General features: G+C 34.3%; 1 protein-coding gene across 1 annotated transcript; it reads left to right on the top strand.

Moving 5' to 3' along the window:
- Nucleotides 1-3,135: 3,135 nt before the first annotated feature.
- LOC102592316 (cullin-1-like) lies at nt 3,136-7,308 on the top strand. The gene is made up of 8 exons (XM_015303984.1): nt 3,136-3,314; nt 3,567-3,666; nt 3,914-4,099; nt 4,190-4,237; nt 4,338-4,541; nt 4,610-4,687; nt 4,764-4,853; nt 7,254-7,308. Exons 1-8 carry the CDS (start codon nt 3,163-3,165, stop codon nt 7,290-7,292), a joined length of 897 nt encoding a protein of 298 aa, XP_015159470.1. The 5' UTR covers nt 3,136-3,162; the 3' UTR covers nt 7,293-7,308.
- The last annotated feature ends 10,114 nt before the right edge of the window (nt 7,309-17,422 follow it).

The following is a 17,422-nucleotide window of genomic DNA, read 5'->3' as shown; positions in this document are numbered from 1 at the left end:
TTGATGTTAAATTCTTCGACAGTAAAACATTGGCAAGGTAAAATTTACTTCGTCTCTACCCAGTTTTACATTTCATATTGAGATGCTAATAGTCTTGTTGTTATCTAAACCTCTGGCTCTCCAACATAATTTTACTATGTTGTACTCAATATTTTGAACACTTAGTCTTTTTAGTGTTGTCAAAGGTGTGCTTAAGCCCTGAGACAAGGCTCAAAACGTATTGAGCACTCCACCTCACTTTATGTGCGCTTCAGTGTTGTCATCAAGGTTCTAAGGCATTCTTTTCCTTGCCAATGAGCTTCTTCTGAAGAGGTGGCACTAAACATAATGAGTGATCTTAGGTGTATTTATGCGCATAATAACTAATTTACCCCATATATCTAGCCAAGTTCAAGAGCAAATTTCTCTTTTGAATTGCATTTCAATTTATTGTGTTTCCTCTAACCAAGATGATTAGGTGTCTGCAGGGTGATAAGCAAGCAAAGGAGCTAAAAAAATGAAAGCATCCAAGATGTTGGAAAATAGAAGTCGAAGTTGCTAAGGAGAAATGACCAAGAAGCTGGAAAAATACACTACGAGGGAGCACCTCCACGTCGCGGAGTTGAAGCCAGAATGTGGACAACGAATTTCACAAAATAGTGGAATGCACGATGGAAGCGCATCGCGGAGTTGGCTCAAGCTATTCGAAATGTGCAGCGAGGGAACAGGTCCGCGACGCGGACCTGGACTCCAGATTTGCACCACGTGTTTTATTTCAGACTATTCCAGATTTGCATCACGTGTTTTATTTCAGACTATAAATAGTCCAGCTGTATTATTTTATCATTATTCAGTTTTTGAAAAACGGGAGAACACGATTTGGGCGATTTTGCGGACTATCTCTAGGGCTTTTCTTCTACTCTTTCACTTTGGTAAACACTTTTATGATCCTTGAACATTATTTGATGATGATTTATTCTATAAGTAGTTAAATTCCCTTATTCTAGGGTTGTAGCTGCGATTAATGGCATAATAGTATTTATTTCTAGCATGAGATGGGTTTTCTTATGATTTATGCTTGCATTCTTGTTTAACTATTTTGATGATTGATCAACATTAAAATAAACTCATTGTCTGCTCTTGAACTCGGAAGACGAATAGAGGGATAGACCAAGGAATGTGAGAAACGTGTTCATTCTAGGGTAAAACTTAGAGTGTTTCGTATATAGGATAGGATTATACCGATATGCCTCATTTGGTTAATGTACAAGATGATAGCTTAATGCTCCGCTATTGGTTCATGTCTATCCCCGCTCATCGATGTAGTTAGGTTGTCAGTGGTGGTAGGCGATTAGAGGTCGGGAGACCATGATCGTAAATTTAACCTTGTGAATCAATAATGAGGTTAACCTGTCAAATGCTAGGATAAGTTATTATTGTGTTTGAAATCAGTGCATGCTACAACCCTGGAATATTTCCCAAATTGTGAAATCCCCTTTTTTGTAACCGATTTAATTGTTAGTAATTAATAATTACAACTGTTTAACTTAGTTGATATAAACAAATTCCTGAACTCGTCTGTCGCATAAATAAATTTATTTTAATTACAATAAAGTTAGTATTTGTTGATTTGAAGTCCTTTGGGTTCGATAATCCGGCTCGAAAGAGTCGTTATACTACTTGAGTGACCACGTACACTTGCGTGTGCTTCTGGACGCAACAATGAGCCTCTTCCAATTCCAACAAATACATCTTTAATAAAGATATCGATTGAATGTATGAAAATATTTCATATAAATTGCTGAGAGGGATGTGGAAGATGAAAAAAATCTTTAAAATGAGTTAACGTGACACAATGAGTTCATAGTAATCCAGAGGTTTTGTGAACACTCAATATATTAGGTATGAAACTTGCGAAATAGTTTACATGTGTACAGTCACATGAATCTCATTGGAAGAACTTTTGGAGCGTGATGTTCATATAGCATGTCTTATTCATCCGGGATGTATTTTTATATGAGTTCAAGGTGGTTTTGTGAACACCCGATATATTAGGTGTGAAACTTGCAAAACAATGATAATTTAAATTTTGTATATGAGGAAATCGAAATTGTAATAAAAGATTTCTTCTTTTTGCTTTAGCTAGTGTGCATTGATGATGTTTTTCTTCTTTATCATTGAAAGTTGATTGACACTATATGTTCAGATGATTATTAATTGAGAAGTTTTTTTTAATATATAATCATGGCGTTTAGGCCAACTAAGATGGTTTGCACATGTGAAGAGGAGGTGCGCGGATGCATCAATTAGGAGGTGTGAGAGGTTGGTTGTAACAACTAACAAGTTTTAGGGGAGGTAGAGGTAGGCCGAACTAGAACTGGGGGAGATGATTAGACAAGACATGACACATCTTTAGCTTATTGTGGACATGGCCCTAGATAGCAAGGTGTGGAGGCCGAGGATTAGGGTAGAAGGTAGTAGGTAGCTGAGTGTTATCCCACATAAACTTTTATGTGGGAGAGGCAGGGGCTCAGTCTTCTCTTCTCCGTATTTAGTAATTTTAGTTAATAGTCGCATAGCATCTTATTCTTCAATTTTCACAACATGTTGCTTCTTTTGCTTTGGGTATCTAGTCATTGCGATGCTGATATTATGCTTTCAATCCTGCTTTGATTACATTTTTAAAGTCGAGGTCTATCGGAAACAACCTTCTCTACCTCACAAAGGTAGGAGTAAGGTTTCCATACATCCTACCCTCCCCAGACCCCACTTGTGGGATAATATATTGTTGGTTTTGTTGGTTTTTGGGCCAACTCATGTGCACCTCAATTAATATCACGTGGTACCTCTGTCCACCAAGGGTTCAACCAGCATTGAGTGCTACGGGTAACTTTGTCCACAAGGCTTGGACAGAGGGGAAGAAATCACCTAGTTTTTTGCCTTTCCTGAGATTTGAACGACCTCATGGCTCTCAATAATCCACTTTATTGCAACTCTTGGATGCTGGGAAGTTGCTGCTTTTTGCTGTCACCTGCGTACATTCGATGCTATTTTTCTTGAAAGTCGAATTGGCATTGCTATTAGTAGTTGGCATGGAATTGCTTTTTTCCTCTATTAGTGCTTGTAATATGGTGTGTGATTATATGTGTGGTTTTTTATTTGTCATTTTCAGATTGCGATAAAATGCCTGCTTCCATAATTGAAATGAACCTGAAGAATATAATTGAGTTTGAGGAAGGATGGCATTTTATACAGGAGGCAATCGAAAAAGTGAAGAGAGTTCTGGAAGGACAGACAGAACCATTCAGGGTTGACGAATGCATGATGTTATACACGTATCCTTAACATTTGTTGTTCTTGAAGTTTGTCTTAATAAATGAAATATTATTTGTTTGGCCTGTACACACTGTATTGTATTGGTAATCTTTAAAACGTGGTAAACCTGCACTCTTGTCGTGGGAGGAAGCAGAAGCGTATTCAAGATTTTAGTAGCTTTTTACATATATATAAAATCCGTGTTGAAAGTCTTGGAGCCGAAAGGTTACATCTTCCCCCAGGATGAAGCTTCTCCTTAATTTGAAGAGTAGACTTATATATAATATGTGTTCACAGAAACCTCCTTACAGTTACGCTTCGCAGCTGTATGATAAGTACAAGGAAGCACTTGATGAATACATCAATTCTACGGTAAGAAGCATTAACTTTCTCTCTTATAGTCTATGTTGTTCAGATTCTTCAAAAAAACTCATTGTGTGCATGTTGGATCCTCCAAAAGTAGTGCATTTTTGAAGGATTCAACATGAATGCTACAGTATTTTTGGAGAGTCCGAGCAACATATCTTATCATAATCGCTGTTCAATTTTATTGAATTTATTCTAGTTGCTTTGCTAATCGCTGTTCAATTTTGCAATCTGTGTTTGTATTCTTTATTAGGTTCTGCCTGCTTTAAGAGAGAAGCAGGATGCTGAGTTTATGTTGAGGGAGCTTGTGAAGAGATGGGAGAATTATAAACGTATGCTCAGGTGGCTCTTTATATTCTTCCATTATCTTTCACGGTATATTGACCGAAGATTGCTACCTACACTGAACGATGTTGGTCTGACATGCTTCGACAATTTGGTTTGTTTCTTGCCAATCCTAACTTTGGATAAGAATTCATCATATCATTGTTGTGTGGTTAACTTAATTCTGTTTTTTTGTTGACAATAGGTTTATAAGGAGTTGAGCAGTAAAGCTATAAATGCTGTTATTATGTTGGCAAGTATCATATCTCTTATTTTTAGTTTTCATTTTTCCCGAGTCTTGTGATACTATATGCTAGTTATGAGGGTCTGATTTAAGAGTTTGCTTGTGTCAGATTGATAAAGAACGCGAGGGTGAGCAGATTGATAGAGCTTTATTGAAGAATGTTCTTGGTATATTTGCTGAAATTGGAAGGGGGGAAATGGAGTATTATGTGAGTGACTTTGGAGATGCAATGCTTAGAGATACTGCAGCTTATTATTCTCGGAAAGCTTCAAGTTGGATTGTGGAAGATTCTTATTCGGACTATATGTTGAAGGTACAACTCATTGGTTATTGCTTTAAATTGCCAGAGTAAATTGTGATACCCATGCTTTGCTAACACAGGTGGAAGAGTGCTTGAAGAAAGAGAAGGATAGAGTGTCTCATTATCTCCACGTTAGTACCGAGAAAAAACTTCTGGAGGTCAGACCTTCTTTATGTTGAAAATCTTCCTTTAGTTGGATTTGTTTTCGATGCTGAGACCAAATTTGTGCTGCAGAAAGTGAAACACGAATTGTTGGTTGTGTATACCAATCAGTTACTTGAGAAGGAGCATTCTGAATCCCGTGCTTTGCTCAGAGATGAAAAGGTATTGGTTACTTGTTTTGCTTTTCACTATTAGTTTTCTGGTAGTTCTGATTAAATGCTATTTGTTGCTCTCTCTCTCTCTCTTTGGCCTTCCGGCTTGATACGAACCAGATTGTGCAGAAATAGAAAGAAACCCTAAGTTCTAAGAGCAAGAAATAAAAGATAGAAGATAGACACTAGTACGGAACTAATAGACAATAATGACTAAATGACAACCCTCAAGAGGAATGCAAGCAAGCTACCCCATCAAGATTGACTAGGGGTAAATACACAGAACAGGCACAACGACACAATTATCAGGGGCGGCGCTCTACCACTGAGCTAATAGCCCGTCGTGCGAGATGGGGCCCGCTATGCCAAAAGCGAGAGAAACCCCATCCCTCTATTTCATTTTTCCGCCCCCTGTCGCCACACGGGGGAACATAGGGACGTAAAAAAGGGGGTCCTATCAACTTGTTCCGACCTAGGATAATAAGTTCATGAGCTGTCTTATTTCACCGTCGAGAAAGGAAAGAAGACTTTCATCTCTAAGTTTAACTCAAACGTAGCTCCCTTCTTAGTAGACCTAAGAGGTCTATAGAAAATGTGCCCCAAAGTGGCAACTGAACAATGCAAATAGGGCAAAGTACTCTGCCCGCGATGGCATACAGATAGCATGTGACATTCTCGGTCCATATGCAATGCTGATGATGAGAATCCGGATAGACTGTCTTGTATAGTATATGGACTGTATGTGGATTTTCAGGTCCGTATGCAGCACCATGGATGCATGACCAGGCTTGCTAGTGTTTCAGGTTTCCTTTTGCTCCCAAGTAAAGGTTCCCCGGTATGGATCATATGAGACCTTCACGGACCGGGTTTGGCTCCATTATGTCCGTGACCGTCTCTTCCACCTCTCCTCAGCTCCGAGTATTCTTTTAGGTGGCGCCTTGTACTTCCATTTCAGCATGTTGGCCTTCATCCCTTCCTTCCAAGCACCTTCTAAGTCTCCAAGGTTGCGGCTTGAAGTGAAGTCCTTGAGCTCCTTACCTCGGCAGCTCGGCTTGGTGTGCAAGTACTCGAGGCATTGAAGGCATTCCAGCAAGAGCTCTTACTCTAATAGAACTAGGACCGTCAACTCCAACTATCCTTATAGATAGGAGAAAGTCACCCCCTCTCCTTAGAGTCAAGTGGTTTTCACTCCTTCAAATCCATTAAATTGGGAGGCCTAATGAGTGACAATGGTTCACAGTCCGACTGCTAATTCAAGCTACCTTTCAAAGAGATTTCGCATCTACTTATTTCGGGATGAAGACATGCCAGCCTTACGATCTTGGGAAGTATCGCGGCTAATCTCTTTTGTTCGCTCAGGTAGAGGATTTATCTCTAGTATATAGACTTCTCTGCAGAATTCCGAATGAATTGGAACCTGTCGCTAATATGTTTAAACAAGTACTTCTATTTTCTATGACAACAAAAGGATTAGTTTTTTTCTTTGGCGTAACATACGCGGACTATACATATTCTGCAGTATGTCACTGCTGAAGAGATGGACATGCTCACTTAGTAGAATGGATTATTGCACAATTACACAAAGGCAAAAAACGCAAAAAAGCTCTAAGGTCCGTGGGGCTTTAAGTGCAAAGTGCAAATAAAACTAGGACTTTAATGAAAAAAGTCGCAAAGGGAGAAAAAAATACAAATATATATGTTTAGTTCAAGACTAATAATTATAAACATGAATTACAAATATATGACCAATTTTTTTTTTTTTTTTTTGATAAAGTGAAATATCAATTGTTTAGTGTCACCTCTTCAGAAGGAGCTCATTGGCAAGGAAAAGTTTGCCTTAGAACCTTGAGGACAACACTGAAGTGCACATAAAGTGACGCGAAGCGCTCAACACGTTTTGAACCTCGCTTCAGGGCTTAAACGCGCCTTTGACTACACTAGTTGTTGTTGTTGTATCTTCTTTATGACTGGGTAATAGGTAGATTTGTGGAGCTATTGCAGATGATTGATGGTTTCAAATGCACCACTTCAGAGGATGACACTTTTAGATGGAAACATGATAAGGATGGCAAGTTCGTTGTAGGTAGAATTTATAGGAAAGACGTATCCAGGACGCTACCATAGTTTTGTATGGCTCCTACTAAAGTTAAATGCTTTGCTGGTTAGTAATCAGGAAGGCTTGCCTCGCTCATGAGATCCTACCAGATGCATTCTACGCAGTGAGGCTAGAGAGACAAATAACCATCAGTTTCTCCATTTTAGCGAAATATTTTGGTGTTAAAGAACATTGTATAGAAAATGCAGAACAATTAGTAGGTCTTTTAGGATTACTGTAATTTATCTCTTCTTTTTGCTTGTTACTAATAATCTTATAGTTATAAAGTATTGATATGTGTGTGTTCTTGCACAGGCTGAAAGTTCGGGATCGTTGTGCCAGATGATACCATAATGCAACTGTCATCCTCTCTTTCAGCATTGCCCTATGAAGGACAGATGTTTTATGTTGTGTTATGTTATATGTTTGCTATAACAATGTTTCGCTGTTAGAAGCCAATATTTCTCTATAACAATATTTCGCTATTTTTCATGACTCTGTAGATGGATGTGTAATGTGGATGTCTGCACTTCTTCCTTTTTTTAAATGCTTCAATAGTAACAATGCTTTAAGTAAAATTTACTTGGCCTGTCCAGTTTTACATTTCCTATTGAGATTCTGATAGTCTTGTGGTTTAAATAAAGAATGATAAACAGGTTGATTACATAATGCATTCAATTAACTCTTCTTGGGATATCTATACAAATAGCTGGACGCTGGTTATTTTTTCTAGTCGGTATATATATATATACATATATATATATATATATATATATATATATACTTGAATAGGAAAACAAGTGGACACACCCACAAGGAAACTCATCTCGAAACCAGCGAGTTGCCTAAACCCTACCTTGTTGTCTTGCTTGCTTTCGGATAAGAAAGACCCGTCACTTTTACCTACCTTCCTAGCTTTAGTTGCCTTAAGGCCTGCCTTTCTTTCAGAACCTTGTTACTTTTAAGTTGTCTTTTTGCCTGAGGCTTTCGGACAAGAAAATACTTGCTCCAGTAGGTTAGTAAGCTACCTCTTCTGCTTTCAGGCAAGGGTAGCTCCGAAGGGAGTATATATATGATCTGGTTATTTTTTCTAGTCCATGTTCACATATATCTTCTGCAAGTACAAATTCATTAAGCCTATGAGTCCATGTCCAAATATGTCATCAAACATATACGACTCCATTTTGCCTTTGAGTCCATGCCCTAATATATCATTGACAAGTATGATTTCATGGCTCTGTTATGCTTTTTGTTAGTCCTACGGGCGGAGCAACGTGGTTGTCAGGCTGTCTAATTGGACATCTTTTGTCGGAAAAAAATGTCATAATACCAGTAAAATGATACATGAAGTGATTAAATAACATATTCTGAATACCCTTAACACAACAAGCTATTGTAGCCTAGTGATTTCAGACACCTTGAATTAATGAGCCAGCGTTTGCATGTTCAAATCTCACTAGATATTAGTTCATATTTCCAATGCTAATTACTAAGTCATTGTCAGAATACTTTTTATTTCGACATATAATATTACTAAGTTGCACTACTTATTTATAATGATATATCAATGTTTTTTTTATTGCATTTCCTTGATAATATGGTATCATTGTTTGAATGACTAGCTTGAATACTTTATTGAGATAATGGTTAAAAGCATATTTGAAGAATTATTTTTTTTAGTTTCATACTTGAACTATTAGGTGTTTGCATTTCCATTTGAATTATCACCAACTATGTATCAAAACACATCTAGAAGTTGACTAGATCAAGTGTTTGAATACAATTGGCAACTTAATTTGTCCATAAACTTTCGTGCACATAGCGGTTTACTCATTAATTCGAGGTGTGTTTAGATAATAACTGATGATAGTTCAAGTAGGTAACGCAAACACATGATAGTTCAAGTAGGAAAACTCGCAAAAAGGTGATATGTCAGGTGTGTTTTTTATCACTCTCTTAATTTTTATTTTTTAAAATCCAATTAATTCCTTTAATTATCCGTGTAGAGTGACATTTGACACCATTTTTAAACAAAAAAAAGTGTATACCACACACCATCATGTACTAGCCAAGGTGTGTTTTAATAAAAGTTGATGATAGTTTAGGTAGGAAACACAAACACCTAGTAGTTTAGATAGAAAACTCAAAAAAATATGATACTTCAGCTCTGTATTTGACCTTGGTATAAAGAAAAAAAAAGTAATATTAAACATGTATAATCAAGTTGTGTTTAATATTTGGGATATTTTGCAAACTCCATAGTGATAAGCTGTAATTGTTGAAAAAAATGTAATTGTACTTTGTGCCAGCCCATGAGATTTTCACATGATCAAATTATGGTTTGAATTTTGGTCCATTACTGGACCACTACTCACTAATTTCACAACAAGAATTTTGGATTACAGGCCCAGTGTACAAATCAAATATTAATGAAGAGTTAAAATATTTAGTGGATGACTCATACCACTTGCCAATTTATTTTTGTTTTGGAAATTTCCTTGTTCATATTAGAATCAACTTTACACAAATTAGATGCGGATTCAAGATATTTAGTTGATATAAAACATGGGAAAATTATCTAATTATATAAGCATTTCTACTGTATTTACTAAATCTCTTTATAGTTTGAAATAATTGCATATTGGTCTTACTAATTAATAATTTCACACCAGATTTCAAATCTTAGATTCATGTGTTTTTGCCACTAAATTCACTCTGAAATAGAGATACATAAGGAGAAAGGTGAGTGAGCGAGGGAGAGAGGCGAGCAAGAGAGTGTGTATTTTAGATACATGTGAATCATACTTGATACATGTATTAGGGACTGACATGCAGATACATAAGAGAGGCGAGCGAGAGAGTTATAGATACATGTGAATCTACTTGGATACAATGTATCTAAAATAAATTACACCCAATTTTGACTTCATATATCTGAGATACATGTATCTTGATGTGCCAAATACATGTATATATGAGAACCGAATTCTGGCACGAATGGTAATTTCAAAAACTCAAGGGAAGGTACGTAATTAGATCCTAAACTAGTGGAATTTGTGTCGTAACATAGATAGACACCTAAACTTGGCCTCAGCTGGCAACTAAATACCTCAATTTTGTGTTGAAAATGCATATCTAGAAGCCTTAACTTGGTTTAAGTTGGCCCCCACAAACACACCAACTTTGAGAATGAACTCACTTAAAGGTATCTAGATGTGCATTTTCAAAGATAAGGTGTCTATGAGACGCACCTATGTCGAGTTGAAGTGTCTAGATGGTCACAATGAAAGTTGGGGTGTTCAACTCTCGATGGAGGCCAAGTTAAAGTGTCTATCTATATATTATGTCTTGTATATTTATGTGTTTCTACATTAATCTCAAGTTAGTATAGTAATAACCAGACGAACGGATTGAATTCCGTGATAAATATTCTTATACATTAATCAAAAATTTCAATACAAATATGTGGTCTAGGGCAAATGTTAATTAATTCACATGACAATATCAATAAGCATTGCACTAGATCTGCCCTCTCACACATATCATCATGTCATAAAAAAGGCTAGTAGGAGAAGCTTCGATGAAGACAAGGACAAGGACAAATATCTTGTATGAGCATATCAAGTGAAATGTATGTTATATATATAATTGAATAATTTTAATCAAGTGATGAAATGGTAAATATTAAATTTGAACTAGATCAAATTAATTGGTATGTGTACATTTAATTTCAAGCTAAATTGAGTTTCTTTTACCTAAGGATATTCAACAAGTGAAAATCCCCATTTAAAGTGTTTATGTCATGGGAAACTTATATAGCTTGATATAATCCTTATAGTTTGTTTTGATATATGAGCAAAATTCATAAAGAGGTCCAAGTTGGTTGTTGAGTAGAGTACGGCTAACTGAGAGTCCTTGCCCTTTCGGTTTGCTGGTAGAATGGGCATAAATAGCCTTTTTTGGCCAGGAAACTATCTAATCTTGTTTTGGATCTTGGTGAGTGTTGACCAATCTAAATGAGGAAATTAGTGAGTAAAAATCAAATTCGAACATCTCGAACTCATGAAGAAGTAAATGACAATAAAGAAAGTGTGTGTGCATTTCTCACGCGATTTTGACCATTGACATGATGGGTTGTGAGTTGTCAATATATTAATACTATTATTCATAAGTTTAAAATTTTTGAATTCGTTTTTGTCTCTAAATGAAAAAATACATGATAATAGAAGCATGTCGATACCAAAATTGTCAAAGCATGCAACCAATCAAAATAGGCTAACACTTGGCACTTTTATTTATGGTCCTAACCTTGTGAATTTCACCTGACTAAGTCAAATAAATGTCCTGTAAATGGTCCTTTCTCTTAGTTTGAACAATGCTAATAAGGTCCCCTCCCATTTCCCATATACATACTTTCACAAGGTTTTATATTCTTGTTTTTTTTTTACTAGGTGACAATAGAAAGAATCATATGTTCATATTTATGAAACCAAGTTACATGCCCATCATCACTAACTTTGCAATTTAATTTATCAATATTTTATTCAAAGTCAAATCTAAAATTTTAGTGTTAAACTTTTGTGTCGATGTAGATTCAGAATTTTAAGAAGATAAGTACAATACTATATGTTCAAACGCTCTTGCTTAATGCATGAGCTTCCATTGCCTCACTTTTTAACTCTCCTTGTGTCCTTCCACAAGGTTGTCAAAAAGAGTGAAAGGGGTAGCTATCATGGTGGAGTCGTTTCGGTTATATGCCACGAGGTTTGTATGGACAAAGGGAAAATGAATCATCGTCGCTTTTGAGCACAACAAGCTCTCTATCATCTATCTTATTGTATTCTATCCTCTTGTATTGTACTCTATGTCACATCAAATAAAAAAGACGCATTATTTTATCCATCTATTTAAGAACTATTACAAAAATGTTGAGTTTAATTGAATCATTGGACTATATGTTATATCCTCCACTACTATTGGTTTAATTATATGAAATTTGCGGGATTTTAAAAGAATAAACTAAAGAAGAAAGAAAAAATACGCAATTAAAATCAAGAGTGGATGGTAAAAATGGCTAATTCAATGATAAACTTGATAGATGATCTGATAGTGCAAAAATCTTTTTAATTTTCAAGTATCCAACTATAAAACAACAAAAATGTTGTCCCCATCATAGTCAACTAAGTTACATCAATATAGATTTATTTGACATACTCCAAAAAAAGAATCACCCCACCCCATTTATAGCATATAATTTTTTTAAATTTTTTTTATTCAGTCTTAAGATTTTTGTCTATTTTTGGCAGCTAAGGGATGAAGATGATAAGACTCAATCTCAAGAAACCCCAAGTTAGTCACTTTCCATGAGTAATTATGGCATTGGACTGATGCACAAAATGCCCAAAAATCTATCCATTTTGGTAGTTCTTTTATACGCGTGATAAGATGCAATGTCTTAATATTAAGTTTGAAATTAAACTTATATTGTATTTGGTTGATACAATATAAATTTTATTTCAAATTCAATTCTGAATATTTTACCTTATTCCATTAAACTTAGAATCATTTTATCTCACCTTTTAAATGAGATAAATTAATCCTAAAATAATTTAATTCGCAAATCAAATAATATTTTATTTTACAAATGCAAATTTATCACGTTCAAAGTTTGTGGTCATTTCTTGACACTCTTTAAGGAATGGTCCATCAAAATATATAATTATTTTAGGAGAAAGACTCACCTATCTCTTAGATTAAAGATTGATTGTGACCACTGGATTAAAAGTAAGAGTTTATGTTTTGTGTACTAATAATATGCAACTGACTTATAATAACATCACATTTGATATATAACCTAGAAAATAAAGTAATAATATGTTATAATCGATCAATATATACAAAACGTATTTTATATACTATCTGTATTTATAACTTAAATTACCACCTTTCTCAGCATGACTACCTATCTCACATCCCTTATAGAGTAGAAATGAATTAAAATCTAAATGTTTGATTACCTTTTTGTAGTTAATCGCGGGTTGGTTTGGAAAAAAAAACTTAGGTTAACACAGAGATAGATTCAAGATTTGAATATACAAATTTGAATTGTAAATTTTTATGCGATTTATTGGTTCTAAATTTTATCATTGCTCAATTTGATAAATTAAATTCGAAATCTATAATGTACTTATTTATAAGTTTGTGAACATATGATGATTTGAGTTAAAATTATTGGGTCTTACTGAATCTGTAACTTATATACCCTACAACCGACTATGATTCAATGAAAAAAGGATTGAGATTTTGTTAAAGATTGTTTTTTTTAGGAACAATCCGAAATGAAATAAAGGCCTTTTTAGGAATAGAATATCATATTCTTGATCTGAGGATCTATTGGAAGCAACATCTTTATTAATTATTATTTTAAATTCTTAAAGCGATAATTATTTTGGGACTGAGAGAGTATATCTTAAGACATAAATGAGGATAAAATAGTCAAAAACTCCTCTTAATTAATACTTCCTCTGTTCCAAATACTTGTCATACTTTTCCTTGTGAGAATAAAACGATATGAACTTTGATCAATACTTTAAGGCGTATTTTTTCATCATATTGAAATGAAAAATATTGTAATTTATAGCACTTCTTATATAGTTATTGAATATCAAAATTTTATTTTTAAAATATCAAATTAATCTTATTTAATTTAGCATTGAAAATCAGTCAAATTGACTTCAGAAAAGCGAAATGTGACAATTATTTTATAACGGATAAAATATTTCTTAAAAAGAGTGTAAAAGAAAAACATGACAGATAATCTGAGATGGGAGAGTAATAAATTATTTTCAACTTGGGAAAGCTAAAATTAATATTCATGCAGTTAAAGTGCTAAAACATGGGTTTAGAGAATTATAGTTAAATCATTAAACTAAAGTTTCAACTATAAATCATACATTAATAGTGGACTAAAAATAGCATTAGTGCTATGCATGATTACGGCAAGCATCATGCTTCTAATTAACATGGGATAACCATTTGACTAATCATGACCTCTAACAACTAATTTCAACTCAAAATCATACACTAATTAATAGTAGATAAAATAGCATTTTAGTGCTATATACAAGGCAGGTTAATTATATTATGGCAAGTACCATGCTTCTAATATAACATGGGATCACCATTTTACTAATTAATACTCATCAGTTCATTTTTATCTATCACGTTTTATTTTACGAGAGCTAATTTAATGCATTTTTGAAATTAAATTAGTTTAATATTTTAAATTTAGATATTTGAGAATTATACTAAAAGTATTATAATACATTGCAATCCTTCTCATATTAATATGATGATAAAAAAACATCTTAAATGTTAGTCAAGGTCCATACATTTTAACTCTCGAAAATCAAAACGTGACAGGTAAAAGTGAATGAAAGGTCTGAACTGGATCATTGTTTAGTCTAAGAGTTTAAATTGGCAATTTTTTTTAATTTTTTTTTCTTATTTACTCTATTTTAAAAATATTATCAATTCATTCATTATAAGTGGTCAAATTTGACTGCATCGCTCTTTAAGGTTACATGATTCTTTCAAATATGTATGCACTTGTAACTGATAGCTTGAAATGTACACAAAATATTACCTTTTACTGAAATAATTTGTAGTTGTTACAAAAAGTAAATAAAAATTGAATCAATTATTACAAGAGATTAATTTACAAATAATTTTTCCAAAATCATATCAAAAAACTACAAATGAATATTTTTCCAAAATCACATTCTCCTTGATAAAAAAATTTAAAAAAATTCTCAGAAATAATTAAAGAAATATATTTTTATTATTTTGTTATTTACTGTTTAGTGTTCATATTAAAATTTAATTAGTTTAAATTTGTATCGCATAAGATTCAAATAAATAAAAATGCTTCTAAATAAGATATTTTTATAACAGAGAGTTGAATTCGAAATTTCTGATAAAATGGAGGAATCCAATAAAGAGATATTCTTGTATTACCACATGCTATGCCTTCTTTTCTTTATTCTTTTAACCCTATTTAATAAAGTAATTTCCACTTGGGAAGATAAAACTAATATTAATGCAATAATTTAAGTGCTAAAATATGGAAAGAGTTTAGGGGGGTGGCACCTAGGCTTTAGAGAATTAATTATTTTTAAATTACTGAACTAAATTTCAACTAAAAATCATACACTAATAAATTATTCCACCATATATATAGAGAGATCATTTAATTATTATAGTATTAGTTCTGTTGTACATGCCAAGTACCATGCTTCTAATTAACATGGAACAACATTTGACTAATTATAATCTCTTACAACTATTTTATCATGAATAGTTAATACCAAAAAAATAATTAACAACAGATAATTTTATAACTAAACGACAAAATTCATCACTAAATAGGTTTCCTCATGAATAATTATTACGAGAAAAATAAGAATTAACATAGATGAATTTTAAAGCTAAATAGTAAATCAATCATTTGATCAATTTTCCACATTAACAGATAGTAATAAAAAAATAAAAATCAATGACAAACAAATTAAGGTACTGTCACGATCCAACCCACCGGGCTGTGCGGGCACCTACGTACTACCACCTAAGTAGGAGAATCCTCATATTCCAACAACTTAAAACATGTGGAAAGTTAAATAAACGGAAATAACATATACTAACGAAATTCTTAATTAAAAACCTTTAAAACAATTTCGAGTTAAGACTTGTAAAGTAATTAACACTCCCAATGATCTAGTCTAAACAGCTACAAGAGCTACTAAGAGTACAACTGGACATGATAAATAAAAGACACAGCTCCCACCATGCGGAAGGAAGAATAGAAGCTGCTGGAGAATTTCTTCGTCTTCACCTAATGAAACCTCACCGATCCTGCAACCAAACTATGTCAAAAGACATAGCAAGAGTAGTATCAGTACAAACACACGTACTGGTAGGCCTCATCGGTCAACCCGACGCCCACCGCATAATATAAGAAACCAACTAGTAAGGCCATGCAATAAAACCACTCGCTTCTCCACCTTTACCCTCTCTTAAAATACTTTCAATGTACACCAGTACTCTGATTACTAACCACCTTCTCAATCAACTTACTTACCAGGTTCTTGATCATGGCCTAATCGTTCTAACACATTAGCAAATCCCCAATTTCACCCACAAACATTCCAACTAACCGCTCACTTTGTACCTTTACTTCCTCGTCATATTACTCAACCATGGTCACATAGTACACTACATCAAAATTCCTTACCACTAAACCCAATCTCTTTCCCCAAGGTGAAGTCCACCTAAGCATATTTCATCACATACACTACCTCTACTTCCCGCCATTACGACACACGAACAACTCTTACTATCCATTTCTCGCCCTTTGAACACTTTACCCTTCCACTATACCCAACAAAAATCATTGTCTACCCTCAGTTAATCCCATGATACATGAACCAATTCATTCATGTTACTTCAACACCACAACCCACACACCCTAGGATACACCCAGACATTCACGCGGATATTACCCAAGCGCAAGACACGTTCATATCTTTTTCACAAATCGCCTCATAGTTTATTTAACTCTCTTATCGATTTCTAGTCAGGACCTTCTTTTCTCAACGAGTTCTACAATACTCGTGCATTTACAACTTGCATAATTTAAACCATTTGGCTAACACATTGCACATAATAAGTTTCAGACACACATTTATAGTACACGTAATCACATCACATTCAAACAAGTTCAACTTTACATTCATAGTTAATTCGGGGAACAAGTAGCACACATTCACATATTTCAAGTTACAACTCACAGAGAAGTCCAAATTATTAGCTAGTTCACTCCATGGATGATCATTAACCGATCATTCATGTATTTATATCGCCCCTAAGGCCAGATACCAATTGGAACCTTCTCAGTTCTAATTCATCTTGCTTGTGTTCCTTCAATCGTGACCATGACGTCTGGTCCACTTTGTTGAGATACCGATTGGAATCGGGAGATACCAATTGGACTCAACTAATACCACAAGTGACACTTCGCACGAAAGGAGAGAATGAGTGGAACAATTTTCTAGAATGCTTCCTAGCCTCTTGAAGATTATATGTGGACGTCAACACACTAATCTGCATGAGCCTAGTCCACATTTCGCTCTTATACGGGGAGACCGGTAACTTGGCTCTGATACCAATTTGTCACGATTCAACCTATCGGGCCATACGGGTACCTACGTACTACCACCTAAGTAGGAGAACCCTCATATCCTAACAACTTAAAGCATGCGGAAAATTAAATAAACGGAAATAACATATACTAACGAAATTCTTAATTAAAAACCTTTAAAAACAATTTCGAGTTAAGACTTGTAAAGTAATTAACACTCTCAAAGATCTAGTCTAAACAGGTACAAGAGCTACTAAGAGTACAACTGGACATGATAAATAAAAGACAG

This window comes from Solanum tuberosum, unplaced genomic scaffold, assembly GCF_000226075.1.
Source record: "Solanum tuberosum cultivar DM 1-3 516 R44 unplaced genomic scaffold, SolTub_3.0 scf00504, whole genome shotgun sequence".
Lineage (NCBI taxonomy): Eukaryota > Viridiplantae > Streptophyta > Magnoliopsida > Solanales > Solanaceae > Solanum > Solanum tuberosum.
This window is presented reverse-complemented; position numbering and strand designations above follow the sequence as displayed.